This window comes from Drosophila navojoa, chromosome 4 (assembly GCF_054131105.1).
Source record: "Drosophila navojoa isolate 15081-1374.11 chromosome 4, UAZ_NAV_1.0, whole genome shotgun sequence".
Classification (NCBI taxonomy): Eukaryota; Metazoa; Arthropoda; class Insecta; order Diptera; family Drosophilidae; genus Drosophila; species Drosophila navojoa.
Window position 1 is genome coordinate 16,715,517 of NC_142892.1, and position 16,514 is coordinate 16,732,030.

Sequence of the window (16,514 nt, forward strand, 5' to 3'; positions counted from 1 at the left end):
AAAAGTTCATCTATTTAAGGTTCGTTAGCTGTTAAATCGAAACGTACGAATATGCCCATTAAACTGATGCCTCTAGGCAGATTCTTGTTAATGAACCAGAGTTATGGGGGCCAAGACTCAGCCGTAGCTCCTCTTGCTCATTGCTTATTGTTGTGAAAGGCTAAAATCAAAAATGGATTTTAATGATAGCAAACAGCAAGCATCGAACAGCAGCGAGCATATTGAAGTTTGAACAACATGTTCGTAAAACATAAATCTCTGCAATCATTTTTTTCCTTTCAATGTTTCTTTAGTCTAGTCAATGTGTTACCAGCCACGTGCTGTGCGGCCGAAACTCTCATTTCTCAGGCATATTAAGGGCATTCCCATTTTGCCCATATTACGTCGTGTTTTCAGCTTCTTCTTTTTTTTTCTGGTGTTCATTTTGATTGACCGCCCGCTGCTGCCGAATGGGCTCAGTGCTGTGTGACTGTGCGGCAGGTGCTGTGACCCACACGTAACTTGAGGCAAATCGCAAACAGCGCACCTTTCACCAAAATTAAACAAAAATCAATAATAGATCTCAGAGTAAAGCGCACCTAGTCGAGTGCTTTGCATCTTTGCTCAGCTGCCTTTCTATGCAGCTGATGCGCATTGCCAATCGAATGGCTCATGCGTGCAGCTAACTTAAATGAATTTCGGTTGGCAATGCGGCGTGGCAACAATCGTTCAGCTTCCTGAATTTCAAATCTATAAACTGGTTGCTAACTAGAAGAGCGTATTTTCAGAAAAAAGCTAATCAATCAATTTATTTAGATTCAGTAAGCATAAAAACCATATAAAATGATTTTGAATTATTTTTAAATTTATTTTAAAAGTAATAAAATTTTTTTTTATATTTTTAATTTCATTATAATGCATCTACAAATTATTTAAAATTAATTTAATCTATTTCAATAGAGACTACACATTTGTTTTTAATTTTATATAAAAATCATATAAAATGATTTTGAATTATTCTTAAATTTATTTTAAAGTTAATAAAAAATTTATTTTATATTTTTAATTTCATTATAATGCATCTAAAAATTATTTAAAATCAATTTAATCTATTTCAATAGAGACTTTACACATTTGCTTTAAATTTTGTATAAAAATCAGTTTTATTAAATATATAAAAATTTTATTTAATATTAAAAAATACTATTTGACAATTGTTTTTAATTTTATATAAAAATCAGTTTTATTACAAAAAATAAAATTTTTGTTTAATATTAAAAAATACTATTTTACACTTTTAAATATTTTTTAAAGCATCGATTAAATTTTAAAAAAATTTATTTAAATGTATTTTAAAAAGTCATATAGACATTTAACTTGATTGCCAGAAATTTCAAACTCAGGCAGCTTTGTTTTTAAATATCATTAATTTTATATATTTTCCATTGGTAAGACAATGGAAAATATACTTAAAAAAAACTCCTTGACTTTGAAATTAATAATGTTAGCGTTTAGTTAAATTGGATGGCACCACTTTACATTACCGCACACTATGCGCATAATTTGTGAGTTCAAGCCGGACCTGCCGAGAGTGCGCAGCGGCGAGAATTTAACGGGACAGATTGTATTGAAGACAAGAGCTGCGGAATCCATCAAAAGTATTTACATCACGTTCATTGGCCGCGCAGATGTGCACTTCGAGGAGACACTCGTCAATCGCGAGAGTGACGAAAAGGCACCCGAAAGACTTGTCTCGTCAGCAACCGAGACGTATATGACATATCGGAGTGAAATTTTCGGAAAGGCAAAACTGCCAAAAGGCCAAAATACCTTTGCATTTGCAATACCACTTCCATCGCACTGCCCCACCTCCATCTCGAGCAAATTCGGAAGGGTGTGGTATGAGCTGTCACTCGTAATAGAACGTAAGTGGAAGACGAATAGGATATACAAAACGTCGATAGATGTGGTGCAGCCCTACGATCTAAGCTCAGATCCCAAATCGCTGGTGCCCATTGAGCATGAGGCGATTAGAAAACTCTGGCGCTGGCCCTTTCGGCCGGGCATAATCGACTTGCGCCTCAAAGTACCATCTGGTGGATATTCGCCTGGCCAGAAAATGAACTATACGCTTGATGTCCATAATAAGTCGAAAAGTATAGATGTTAAGAGTTACACAGTGACTCTAGTCCAGGAGTCCGAATACTTTGCCAATGGGTATCGACGCGTCAGCTCGCGGTCCGTGTGCAGCGAAACAAAGTGTGAGCTAGTGAAACATCTGACGAAACGAACGATAAGTGCCAGCTACGAAATACCATCAGTGGCGCCCTCATCTCAGATGAAGACCATAATCAAGGTATCGTATAAGCTACGGATGACTGTAATACTCACCGGTTGGCACCTGAAATGGTATATCGATGTGCCCATTACAATCGGCACAAGCCCATTGGCTTCCAGCTCAGATGGTAGTTCCAAGAAGATGCGTAAAAGAGGTAAGCCTGCTGCACAAAGACCAATGCCAAAGAAACGCAGCACCCACTCCTGTTCATCGGGTGCATCGTTGGCAAGTCTACCAAAGCATGCTATCAAGAAGAAAGATTTATCGGATGTATCGGATGGTGTATCGGATAGTGAATTGGGAGCTGTACGAAACACTCCTTCAGAAGTCGTGCCGAAAGTGTGTTCATCATCTCTATCTCTACAACTAATTTCAATTCTATACGCTGAATTCTTTTAAATGCAACAAATTTCAACACTATGGACTGGCTGCCGACCTAAAAATTTTAATTTGTGAACTGCTTGCTAATTCTTCAATCTTAGAAAGCTTTGGATTTTATTTACCTTTTTATAGAATTGAGAATACATATGAATATACGACTAAGATTTCGAAATTAACAATGGTATTTTAAATTCAATTCAATCAATTGCTACTCTGTGCTTCCCTTTGACATGTCCACCGTTTGTGAGTTCATGCTCGATCGGCCCAATGCAGTGTTGTACAGCGGCGAAAGAATCACAGGAAAGATTGTATTGAAAACAACTTCGGCGAAAACTGTAACTGGCATCTATATACTCTTTGTGGGCCTGGCGCGAGTTGCCTTCGATGATACGCGTAGCGCTCATACCAGGGACGAGCTGAGAAACGAAAGATATGTCTCAACGGCAGTCGAGACGTATACGCGATATCAGCAGAATGTTGCCGATAGAGGCCAACTACCGGATGGCACGCACACCTATACGTTCTCCATTCCACTGCCGGCCCATTGCCCCACCTCGTGCCTGGGCAAGTACGGCAAAGTGTCGTATGAGCTGTCGCTGGTCATGAATCGCCTGATTATGTTCAAGAAGGTGTTCCGCAAGCCGCTGGCCGTGCTGCAGCCCTACGATCTTAACCTGTATCCAGAGATGCTAAGGCCCATTGAAGTGGAGAAGACAAGAAAGTTTTGCTGCTGGCCCTTTGGCGGTGGCTCCGTCAAGCTGAACCTCTACATTCCATTCGGTGGCTATGTGCCCGGGCAGACAATCAACTATAGCCTGCATGTGGATAATATGTCGCAGAATGTTGATGTCAAGGCCTTCATGATGACCCTGGTGCAGACCTACACATTCAAGGTGGAAAATACCCGACGCGTAGTTCATACATATATGCGCGGCGAACGGGAGACTAAGCGCGTGGCTCATCAGACGAAACGAAAGCTGAGTGGCAGCTACGAAGTGCCTACGGTGCAGCCCTCGTCCCAGGGACCCCACATAATACATATATCGTATAAGCTACGACTATCTGTCATATTCACCGGCTTCCATCTGAAATGGAACATTGAAACGCCGATTACTATCGGCACGATTCCATTGAAGCAGAGTGGAAATCGCGACCAGACGAAAGAATTTGTACCCGATGCCGAGAAGATCGCAAAAAGCCAAGTGGATCGACCGGCTCTATACACTAGTACGACACTCCTCTTCCAGAGTCCAGAAAAGATACGTAAGCATTTCGTGGACCCCCACGAAGAGAGCAGGAATCGCCCAGACGATTTCATGCCGATCTACACCGTTTACGCCTACTACGCACAGCCCAAAGCGTCGCTCAAGAGACGGCGAGGGCTGACGCCGAGCAATGACTCAACATCCGAGACTGCTTCGGAGAAGGATATAATTGTAGATCCAGATCAGTCTCCAAAAAAACCAACAGATTAAGTAATGCTTGTAGTGCGAACGGCGAGCGTTTTAAATTATTATTTTCCTCCCTGTATTTATTGAAAACGTCTATTCGGAACTTATATATAAATATTTATTCTCAATGCTGGCTGTACGGGGATTTGACTTGGCGTAGGTTTAGATATCTGCATTGGTGTTATTCGAACTATATATGTATATATATATATAGCAATATATGTATGCTGAGAGAGATAGAGAGAGATAGATGAGAGAGAGAGAGATAGAGAGAGAGATAGATAGAGAGATAGATAGAGAGAGAGAGATAGATAGAGAGAGAGAGAGAGACTGAGATATAGAGGTTCGATAGAGAGAGAGCGAGAGAGACTGAGATATAGAGGGAGGCAGACTGAGATATAGAGGGAGAGAGACTGAGATATAGAGGTCTCTCTCCCTCTCTCTCTCTCTCCTAGTATCTATCTCTCTCTCTCTCTCTATCTCTCTCTCTCTCTGTCTCAGTTTCTCACTTCTTCGTTATCAGTTTTTTCACTAAGCTATATATTCTATTTAAGTATATCTAAACTTCTCTCTCTCTCTCTCGCTCTCTTTCTCTCCTCTCATACTTAATTCATGCAAATTCTGTCCGTCGCTTCTATCTACCGTTCTCTATCTTTCAATTTCCTGCCTCATATACATACATATACATAAATCATACACATATATACATCCATATATCCTACATAATTTTTTAAAATATCCTCTCTATGACCCCAATATTTTTCTTCGGCTTCTTAAACAAAACTGAACCAACTTCCCATTTGTTTTTAAGTTTTTTTTGTTAGTTCATCTTTAAAAATATTATTTTAATTATAAATACCGACGCTCTTGTATAGTTAGTTTTGTTCGTTTGTCCACTCACTTATGTTGACTTCATTTCATGTTTCGGCAACAATTTTATTGTTTTGTTAACGTGTAGCTTTTGTTGCCTCGAACCACTCCTCGGCGATGCTGAGATGCTGAAAAATGCAGTTTTTAAATTTTAATTATAGTAAACGCTTAAGAAAAAAAAATTGTAGACTGGACCGGCTCTGGACCTGGCCTAGACGCAGCCACAGCCAGCGCCAGAGCCAGCTCCAGTGCCCCAAGTGCTCCCGCAGCCCCAACCCCAACTCCAGCCCCGCCTTGTGGTTAGCCGCTGCCCAAAGCCAACAAACACAAATGGCAGAGCACATGACTCGAATGCGACCATTGCGTCATAGGAGTGCACTGCAATGAACAAAACCAAAAAAAAAAAAGTTGTAACCATGCACAGCAACCGCATATTTGTCGTGAGCATTTTGTTACAATTTCAATTTGTTGCTCCGAGACTTGTCTTGTGACTCTAGTGAGTGAGTGCGCGGGGTCGTTCGGGGTCTGTTCGGCTGCTTAGGCGGCATTGGCTGCGACTCGCCTTTGTTTTTTACGATCTTTTTCTTTGTGAGCTTTTGCTTTATTTTTTTTAGTTTTTTGTTTTGAAAGTGCATTCGACTTGGTCTTGGCCAATATTTGGCAACAACAAAACCAAATGGCAAAAACTTGAACTGCTTTATTGCAGTTTTCGGATTCTTTTTAGAGCAAACTGCCGGCCTTTTATGGTCTTCTTCTTCTTCTTTTTTTTTCGTAGTTTTCTGTGCTAGCTGACAATTGTGAAGTGTGCGAGCATTAGGCGTGGGCTTCAAGTGCAATTGATTCCAGTGGGCAGCATCAATTATTGGCACATTGAGCTGTTGCTGAGTTGGCTTTAAATGGCCATTTAAGGCCGAATTGTAAATGGGGTTGTGAATTAAAGAATGATTTTGTCTTCGAAAATGATTCACTTTTGATTATAGATAGTCGCAATTTATTTAATATTATTATATATAAATAAGACAGATTAACATTTGTGTATATGAATCAAATTAAGTATACGCAATGTATTAATATATACTGCACTATACTAAACTATTTTCCATTGTTATTGTGCATATAATAAAGAAATATTTAGTATACATATATGTGTATATATAATTACTTCTGCTTTGGAAAATTACAGTAATTGAATATTTTCATAAATGCAAGGTATAAATGTATTAATACGCAGTGTAACTCTCTGTTTGGATAAATGAAGAATTCTAATTTCGTTTATCTTTTCATTCACTCCTCAATTTTCACTTTCAATAAAAATATAAAAATATACTTTTTAATAAAATCTTATTATGTATAAATAAATAAAAATAAATAAATAATTAATAAATAAATAGATAGATAAATAATTAAATAAATAAAAAATAAATAAATAAATAAGTAAATAAATGAATGAATAAATTAATAAATAAATAAAAAAAATTAATCAATCATTTTTTTTTTAAATATATCTTTATTTATATATTTATTTACATATTTATTGATTGATTTATTCATTTACTTATTGATCAATAAAGAAATAAATAGATCAACAAATATATAAATAAATATATAAATAAAGATATATTTAAATAAATAATGAAATAAATGAATATATGAATACTAAATTAGGTAATATATAAACAAATATATAAATAATAATAAATAATAAAAAACCTATAATAAAATGAAAATATTTTTAGATATATTTTTATCAGTTAAGTATACGTAGCGTCGTTCTGCTTTGTTCGTTTCAGTTTCTATAAATAGCATTTTTTATTCTTTCACATATAAATAATACAATAAATTGACTATAGAGCATATTATGATTTACTATTTATTTTTATTAAATTTATATTTTAAAAATAAGATTTATAAATATAAATTTTATAAAAGATTACACACACTGAAATCAACACTGATTGGTATACAATTTTCTACTTTATATAACGTTTAATTGAAAATAGGTTTTAGATTTTCCTGACGTCGAATCAACTCTAATTGGTTTATAATTTGTTGTTTCTTATATTTATTGAATAACCATTTTTTTTTTTTTTTTTTTTTTGATATGATATAGATCTTCTATAGCCTTGAATCAACGCATTTCCCGCTATAATTATTAAACAGGCTTTCACCTAAGATTAACGCCCATTCAATGCTCTTTGAGCACACACACACACACACACACACACACACTTTTCCCTAGAAAATTGGCCTGCGGCAAAAGTGAGAGGAAATGAGATCTTAGACGGTGTGTAAATTGATAATTTACTTGATTGCAGCTGGAAAAAAAAATGATTTCAATTTAATGCTCTCTGTGCTCGACAAACGCCGGCAGTTGCGCCTCAGGAAAGTCGGCTGGCATTATGCCTGCTGCAGAAAAAGGCGATTATTTGCAATAGAGTCTTGGCATAATGGCATAAAGTGCCTAAGTTGTGCGAGCGATCCAAAACTGAAAACTTGCCATTCAAATTGGTGTCAACCAGTCAACGGGACGCCAAAGAAAGTGGCGCCAGCTTCCAAGCAGAGGCGCAGGCAGAGGCAGTAGCTGAGGCGCAGACAGAGGCAGAGGCAGCTGACGCCCGCCTTGCCAGGCGAAGGCTTTAAAGTAGGTCGTCAGCGTCTGCAACTCGTTTTGCTTCACACACACACACACACAACTTGCATATAAAAATATCAAACAGAGTGCGTCCCAAGGGAGTTGCTGCCCACACACACACACACACACACAAAAACAGAGTCTAAGTTGCATTAAAAATTAAATTTTATTTGCAGAGCTCGCAACTCGCATGCTTTCAATTTTATGCCAATCGCCTGGAAATTAATTAAGCAATTTTCCTTAGCAGCTTTTCCTTTATTTTGCTTTACTCTCGCCTCCCTCTCTCTCTCTCCCACTCTCTGTAATATGCATTTATGCTAATTGTTAGGAGTCTAGTTTGTGGGCGGACAGCTGCAGCAGCACATGGCGAAAGCTGAAGACATGCACGATTATGTTTTTCTTTTTCTTTATTTTTTTTTTGGCAAAAATATTGAAGCTCCGCCAGTCAATGAAGAGGAAATTGCAAAAACAGCGACTGCTAAGTAATTAAAGTTCTGTTCAGGACTCATTTATGGGCAGCAAAGTGCAATTTCGATAATCAATTCAGCACGCTTAAAGCTCGCTGCAGCTGAGCTCAATTGATAATGGTAATGCATGGCATGCGCTTATCTGGGCCCAAACAGCTAACCGGGCTATAATTGAAAGCTTGTGCCACAAGCCTCCAGCTGCTCTGTAGCCAGCTTTGTATAGCGCTCTGCATCCCGCTCTGCATCCCGCTCTATATCCTTGCTGTATAGCTGAACGGCATGCAGGCGTTAAATGAGTAGCGTTTGACAAGTTTCTTGTTGTTCTCAAGGCTATGGCTGAGATCAGAAATTAGTGTGCCGAGCTGCATGCCAGCATCCTGACCTAAAATCTACAACCAACACACACACACACAATCGCACACACACACACTGACAGAGAGCAAGCAAAAATTAATTGCAATGCCGCAAATGACAGCGTCAAGTAGTAAAAGTAAGCAGAAGATGCCAGTGTCTGGCTTTGGCTATGTGCGGGGCGTGGCACGTACGCTGGTTGCAACAAGGATGAGCTCGTTAAAGGAAGCGACGACAACAACAGCAACAGCAGCAGCAGCAGCAGCAACAACAAACGTCGAGTGCGTAAATTTCGCTTTACTGTTGCCATTGTTGTTGCCAGCAAATGTTATTAACATTCGCTGCAAGCAGCACGTGCTGCTGCCAAGTCAAAAAGTGGGCGTGACGCGCACACACCGACACTCTCACACACACACACACACATACACTCTAGCAGTGTTTTTTTGTCTTGAACGCTTTTCGCGCCCCTGCCACATATTGAGGCAGGAAAACGCGTAAAACTTTTGAGTAAATTGCACTCTGGCACATGGCAAAGTCTTTCGCCTAGGCGACCACACGAAACATCCGCATCCGCAATCCGCAAAATCCTCTGTGCTCCGCACAACCGAATTAAGCTGCACAGCGATTCCTGTAGCTGCGAAATGGGCTGCCTCTGGCCAATTCAAGAGCTGGCAAAAACAGCAGCCTACTTAGGTAAATTTTACTGGCCCGTGGGCGTGGCCGTGGCCTGAAGTGCAATTCGGATTTGCCCAGTTGCGCTGTTGCTGTTGTCAGTTAATGCTGTTGCTGTTGTTGTTGTTGCTGCTGTTGCTGTTGCTGCTGCTGTTGCTGCTGCTGCTGACAACTTAAAGAGCAGAGATGAACAACATCTACGCTGCTCTTGGCTATTTAATAAGATTTTTGCGTGAAGCCCAAATCGTCTTAACATGAGGGGATAAGTCGGGCAAGCAGATATCTTTAACCGATTGAAGTGAGATTTTATTGATTTATAAAAAATATACATGTTAGTATATAGATATAAATCATGATTTTTATAGGCGGAGACCTTGACTTATGTTGAAGCTGCTATATGAACACAACTAATGGTTAGTTTAGTGGAAGCTCTGATATAGAAATCTATAAATATCACAATAAAGTCAGTTCGGCTTCAATTTTATTACGAATTTAACATTGCCTTCATTCGGCATTGTAAGCTAATATTAAATTAAACTATTAAAGTGTGTAAATATAAAACAACATGAATTGTATAACGTTTAAATGCATATCAAAATAAATATAAGAAAAAAATAATAAAATGAGCAAAATAATAAAAAATTAATAATTATTGGAAAAATAAAACTATACAAAAAAAAAAAATAATAATAATATTTTAACTAAAGTTTATTAAGATAAAAAATTTAGTACACATTTTTACGCAAAAAAAAGTCAAAGAAATGGAAAACACAAATAAAAACATAATGTATGAACAAGAATTCTTTGAGCGTCTGTTAGCAATAAACAAAATAAAATAATAATAATAATAATAATAATAATAATAAAATTAAAAATAATAAAATAAAATAAAGAAAAATAAAACACAAATAAATAGATAATGTATGGAAAGATTTTTGATTGAATAAGAATTCTTTGAACGTCTGATAGTAATAAAAAATATATATTTAATTAAAAATAAATTTAAAAAAAAAAACAAATAGAAAAAGAAAACACAACTGAATATATGAAAAAATAAAGTAATTGAAATATGTGAAAAGTTATTTAATTTGAACGTTTGATAAAATATGTAACAAATGCAAATAAAATAACATAAATAATAAAAACGTAGAAAATATATGCAAAATATTAAAAATACATTTAAAAAAATATAAGCAAAACTTTAAAGAGATAAAGATATCAAATAAAATTTAAAATTTCAATTTATGCATTCATAGGCCCTACATTTTTCTGACATTTTAATGATATACTACTCCTTACTCAATATGTGATTGTGGCTTCCAAATAAAGCCTAACACCTTCAGGTTTCTGGCCACTTCTAACCATTTTTATGACCATTACAATTTCAGTTCCCACTTCATCTATTTAGCCATCCTGTGAATTACATTTACTCCAATTTCTGTTTGTCCGCTTTAAGGTTTACCTTCGCCCAGATCGCAAATATGACGCTGACAGCCTCTGCAAACAACGAGTAGAATCGCTAATTGTTTACAATTAAGCTCAGAGTCGACAAACAGTTTAGCACACGCACACACATCTGATTAGAAAATTTGTAGCCCACACACACACACTCACTCACAAATACACAGGCACACATAAACAACACGCTGAGTTATGTGAACAATATTAAAATTGCTAATTGTGTCAGCTAAGAGCGCTATGAAGGCCGCAACAGAAAAAAAATACTAAATACAAATGTTGCCCTCATAGTGAGCAGCAGCGAGAAGCCAAAAACAAATGACAATTAGAGTGTGTTAATCGTTGACAAAACAAGCAGCGAGGGGCGCTGCAAACGTTTGCACGCTGCATGCACAGCAACACCTACTCTACGCGGTGGACGAGGGGACGGTGCTAGAGAAATGTTGCTGCTCATGAATTTGCAGTTAAATATTTGGACACAAGTTTATATATATACATATATTTGGTTTATACACGGCCCACTCGACACTCTCCCCTCTCCCTTTTCCACTTCGCCCCTCTCCACTTGTTGTTGTGTACTTAGGACTTTATGGGGCACACTTGAGGAAACCGCACGTACATAGATTTTACAACTTAATTACGGGAGCTGCGCACTAATCCAAACCAAATGAAGCACTACACTTCACGTTTTCACATGAGTATAAAAACTACGAAAATGGGTTAGACGGCGTTTTTATAAATGAGGCGACCCAGAGTCGCGTTGCCACATCACGTGGCAGCCGGTTAACAGGTAGCTCCAAGTCTCGTGACTAGCCCTGGCCAGACGTACTCGTATAACAATTTGTTGTGAAATCCCATAAACATATTGTATGCATATCATTTGACCTGAAATTAATTATTTATATATTTTTGTATAATTATAATTATTATCTTTTTTTTTTAATTGATGTGTGTGGGAATTTTTATGTCTAGCAGTTTTTTATTAAATTGAATTTAATATATTTTGCAAAACATGAAATTGGATATGCGACTGCTCTAAGTATTTATATTTCATAAATTATATTTAATACTTTATATAGCTACAAATTTGATGTAAACAAATGTGACTGTTCTAAATATCTATATTCTATAAAGTAAATTTAAATTGTTATTTTTCAAACATGAAAATGGCATAGAATGTATGTAAACATTATAAATTTTATTTAATTAAATATTTTAACAAGTGTAATTTGATATATACAAATGCGACTACTTTAAATATCTATATTTTAATAAAGTAAATAAATACTTTAAATATTTTTATCTAACACCAAAAAAGTTCAAATTTGTATTTTATAAACTTGCCTGAAGGCAAGCCTTTTTTCGCTCTGGCTTTAAACTTGTTATTTCGAAATAATTCTTTGTAACAAAAATATAAATAAATAAAAAATAAATAAAAAATAAATTAAATAAAAAATAAATAATAAATAAAATAAATAAATAATAAATAAAATAAATAAATATAAATAAATTAAATAAATAAAAATGAAATAAAAAAATAATAAATAAAATAAATAATAAATAAAATAAATAAATAATAAATAATAAATAATAAAAATTAAATAATAAATAAAATAAAAACGTGATAAATAACATAAATAAATAACAAAATAATAAATATTTTAAAAATGCTGATATGCTTAATAGTTTTTATTTAGAAATTTTATTATGCTTTTTGACTAAAACAATTAAAATAGTTCATAGCGCATCAGATTTTATTATTATCGATCATTCATTATAATAGACCTTTCTTTTCATTTAAATTTGTGATTTAATGTATTATTTTATTATTAATTAAATTGTTTAACATATACTCCATAATATAAAGCAGGCACATTTGTATTTATAAAATTGGATTAAGTAGATATTTGGTTGTAGATATAAATAAAGAATCTCTAAATATCTCTGCATATTTTCATTTCTTTGCATAGCCCATTTATTTTCATATATATGTATATTCAAACCAACAAAACTATTTGAGTATAAATATTCACTCAACGTGAGTTACTTTCCATTCATTGTGAAAGAAAAAGAAAAACGCAGTTGAAACAATTGCGAGAATTGTCTTTAAAGACGTTCAACTTGCTGATCATAATGATTGCCAAGATGATAATGATGCTGGCAGTGTGACAGCTAATGATGACGTTGGCCAGATTGACACTTTTATTCAATGACCATGACTCTGACTGTGACTGTGACTCTGAATCTGACTATGACTGCGATTGTGACTCCGAGTGGAGCTGTGACTGTGAGTGTCGCTACGATTGAGATTGTGTGAACGAAAGCAGTTGGAAAAAACAATTTGTCGCTAATCTGAATCGGCGGCCTCAACGGAGTGTTGCATATTGCAACGTTGCAACGCATGTTGCACGCGGCTTGGTGATTGAAAGTCGCAGCGTGGAAAAAAAAAACCGCAGCTATTGATCGATTTTCGTTGTTTTTTTTGCATTTCTTCTTGCGAATCAAAGACTTTCCCAAAATCAGCCCGAATCCGAAATCATGGATTCATGAAATCATCAAATGGAGAGCATGCAACAAGCATATTATGCTAGACGCTCTGGCCCGTTGCCGTTTTTATGAGATCACGTTCTATTAGATACGTGAAATATTTCAACAGCAGCTGATGGATATGCAACTGTCATGCCATGAACAGAGAAAGAGAGAGGGAGAGGGAGAGAGAGGGCGAGAGCAATGTAGCATGCTTCACTAACTAGCTGGCACGTTCAACTTGAACCAAGTGCGTGTTTAACGCTACTTTGGCTAACAGCGCCTGCACCGGCTACACATGTAATAATACGTATACAAATTGTAACTGTTGTTGCACAGGCGCCAAGAGCATTCCGAAATCCGTTGGCTGTCGTTCGCCTCGCCATGTCATGTCCAGCTTGGGGGAGACTCGCTGCTCAGCTCATTACAATAATCGCATTCATAAACTGATTAGACATTATGTTTTGATTATACATTTTGGCCATTTGGGCTTAACGCTTCAATGCCAAAAAGTCATTAACTTTTGTGTTTTATGCTAATGCGCGCCTAATGAACATTTCTCCATTATTATTTGCGTTTTAGTATTGCAATTATTATTGTAAAATTATGAATGAGAGGCGAGTGCTTCTGGAATGTAAGCCAAGTGAAGTTATTGCAAGATTTCTTTCAGAAAAGTCAATAAGAAATCTGGGAATGTATAAATAGGGATTTGTGGAAATATAAATTTAAAGGAATGTACAGCTGAGAAATGCCTTGAAATCTACTTAGAGAAAATATTACAATTATTGCATCAATATTTTCTGTTTAGACTTTATTAATATATTTTATAGGAATAGATTTTTGATATATGAAGCATTGCTTCAAAAGCTGGATTAGCTTTTATAATGTATGGCTAGATTCTCAGATGGATGGATGACTTAACTGACGAACATATGGATTAAAGGAAGACAAACAGACAGATATATGAATACAAACAGACAAACAAATCGACAGACAGATAGACAAACAGACAGACAAACGGAAAGACAGAAAGACAGACAAAGGAACAGACAAACGGAAAGACAGACAAACAGTCAAATAAACAGACAAAGGCAAAGGACAAATAAATTAATATACAGACAGAAAGACAAACAGACAAAGACAGTCAGACAGACTTTCATGGATATAGAAACTTCAGCCTTAATCAGAAATATTTATGCTTTGTAGAGTCTGATAAGCTTCTTTCTGATTTTAACATAAATATTCCCAAAGACAATATACCCAAATATTCAATGAGTTCAAGTTATAAAACTCCTCTACAACTAACTCGGATCGACTCTACTCACTGTATGTAATTTTCCTATAATTTTCATATAATAGGTAAACAACTTCTCCTGCTTGCCTCTCAGCAGCTCTTATGAACTTTTCATAACATCCATAAAAAAGATTATCAATTCCTAGAAGCTATACAGCAACTCAAGCATTTAGCTGACAGCCAGACATGAGAGAGAGAGAGAGAGCTTTCTCAATTCTCCAGAAATATGTCATCTTTTCATATAAAATTTTTGAGCTATTTGGAAAAGTAGACAGAGTTTCATTGCAATGGGCTTGACGTGCTCTCGAAATTCTTAGGAGCCTACAATTAAACGGCGGCTGGCTGGCAGTACATGTAGCAATTCCCCAATGCGCTTTTGGGCAAGTTTCTATGGCAATTAAACTATTAACTCGGATCTGATAGCAGCATCGACTCCGTTCAGCTGTACACGAAAAATCTCAGTACAGCAAAAGTGGGCCAATTGTAATTAAAACGTTCTACGTGCCTCTCTCTCTCCCCCTCTCTGTCTTGTTCTCTCGCTCACACTGCCATTCTCTGTGGCTGCAATAAAAAAATAAAAAATCAAAATGAACAACAACTTGACCGAGTTTGGGCCGAAAGTGCGTAAGAAACCGGTAAGATATCTGAAATTCAGAGAGAGACAGAGGAAAATCTGACAAAAAGCGCTGCAGCTCAAATTGAATCAATTGAGTTGGCATCGAGAAATCAAAGCGAGCAGCGAGCAGATAAATAAATACACACAGCAAGCAGACTATAAATAGTGTGTACAGAGTAAGAAATAACAAATTAAAAATAATACAAATAATAATAATGTAATGCTTGTTTTGATTAGAAAGTTGTATAATCTCAGAGAGCAGCGGCTCGAGGCATGTGAATTTTTTACGCAATTGTTTTTTAGGTTTTGTTATGGTTTCGCGTCTTCTTCAGTCGGCTGTTTGCTTTATTTTGCACTAGGCCGAGACTTAGTTATTGTATAAGTAGCTACACAACAACAACAACAACAACAACAACAGCTTCGACTAACAACAATGACAAATACAACAATTTTATGCTGCATGAAGACAACAGCGCTTGGCATATGATTTAATTGAAGTCTGCAGAGAAACAGAAAAAAAATTGAAATAAATAAACAACGCCAGAGAGGCCAAAAATCTTCGGGTCTGAGCTGACAAACTGTTGCAATTTTGTTTATTTTAATTTCATTTCATTTCACAAAAATCCAATGCCATATATAAATTTGGAGTGTTTATTTTAATAACAAAACACTGAGGGCATTTAAAAACAAATCAACATCTCAAATCTAACCACAATTACCGCAACAAAGTAATTGTCATAAATGTGAACGAAAAACAGCCAAAAATCAACAAAACTCAGGGAAATTTTCAGTGCCCGCTGAGGTAAAAGAAAAATAGCAAAAGTGTTTTCCATTGTTTGGCTTGCCTTGGGTAAATTTACTGTGGCCAAGTTCGTTTTCTTGCAGTGGGTCAAATAACCCTAGTCAAATTACCAAAAAAATATATATGTATAGCCTCGCTCTGTTCTATGCATTTCTTAGCTAGAAATTGGAGAATATAAAAGTAAAGAAAAGAGGTATTTCCGTTTTCTTTGCAATGCCGTTCTTATCACATAATAAATTGTTTGCGTCTTTGCTTTCCTCAGCTTCGTCTTTGAGTCTGAGCTATCTCTCTGTGCGAGTTGTTTCTATTCCGCAATATTCTCACAGCTTGCATGGATCTATCGCAAGACCCTAGACTGACCTCGACACCTGGCGCAGTTACTAGATAACGGTTACAGCTTTAGCTCTATGCACTTCTCGTGGCGCGACCTTAGCGACCCGCCTTTCACACAGACATTGCGAAACAGCAGTCCGTAGGCCTCATTAAACTGAAACCAGTTGACAATAGCGAATGGCAATTGGCCATAATGAACTAGCCATAATTATACGAAGTCAAGCGAAAGGTTTGCAGCCAAGCGAGCAGGAAAAAAAAAACAAATGCCAAAATTCAAAGTCGTAAAGTTTATTGAACTTCTGTTGTTGAACAAAGGTTAATTTACTTTTATATAGATTTTTTAT

The 16,514-nt window shown here is 36.1% G+C and overlaps 3 protein-coding genes across 6 annotated transcripts in view; all 3 read left to right on the forward strand.

The window, feature by feature from the left end:
* LOC108651980 (uronyl 2-sulfotransferase homolog pip) overlaps window positions 1–16,514 on the forward strand; it is a 52,902-nt gene that overhangs the window by 6,398 nt on the left and 29,990 nt on the right. The window lies entirely within an intron of this gene.
* On the forward strand, window positions 1,376–2,877 carry LOC149091446 (arrestin domain-containing protein 4-like). Its single transcript, XM_089259534.1, has one exon. The coding sequence runs from the start codon at window positions 1,532–1,534 to the stop codon at window positions 2,714–2,716; it is 1,185 nt and encodes a 394-aa protein (XP_089115660.1). The 5' UTR covers window positions 1,376–1,531; the 3' UTR covers window positions 2,717–2,877.
* On the forward strand, window positions 2,927–4,283 carry LOC108651979 (arrestin domain-containing protein 2). Its single transcript, XM_018101943.3, has one exon. The coding sequence runs from the start codon at window positions 2,929–2,931 to the stop codon at window positions 4,171–4,173; it is 1,245 nt and encodes a 414-aa protein (XP_017957432.1). The 5' UTR covers window positions 2,927–2,928; the 3' UTR covers window positions 4,174–4,283.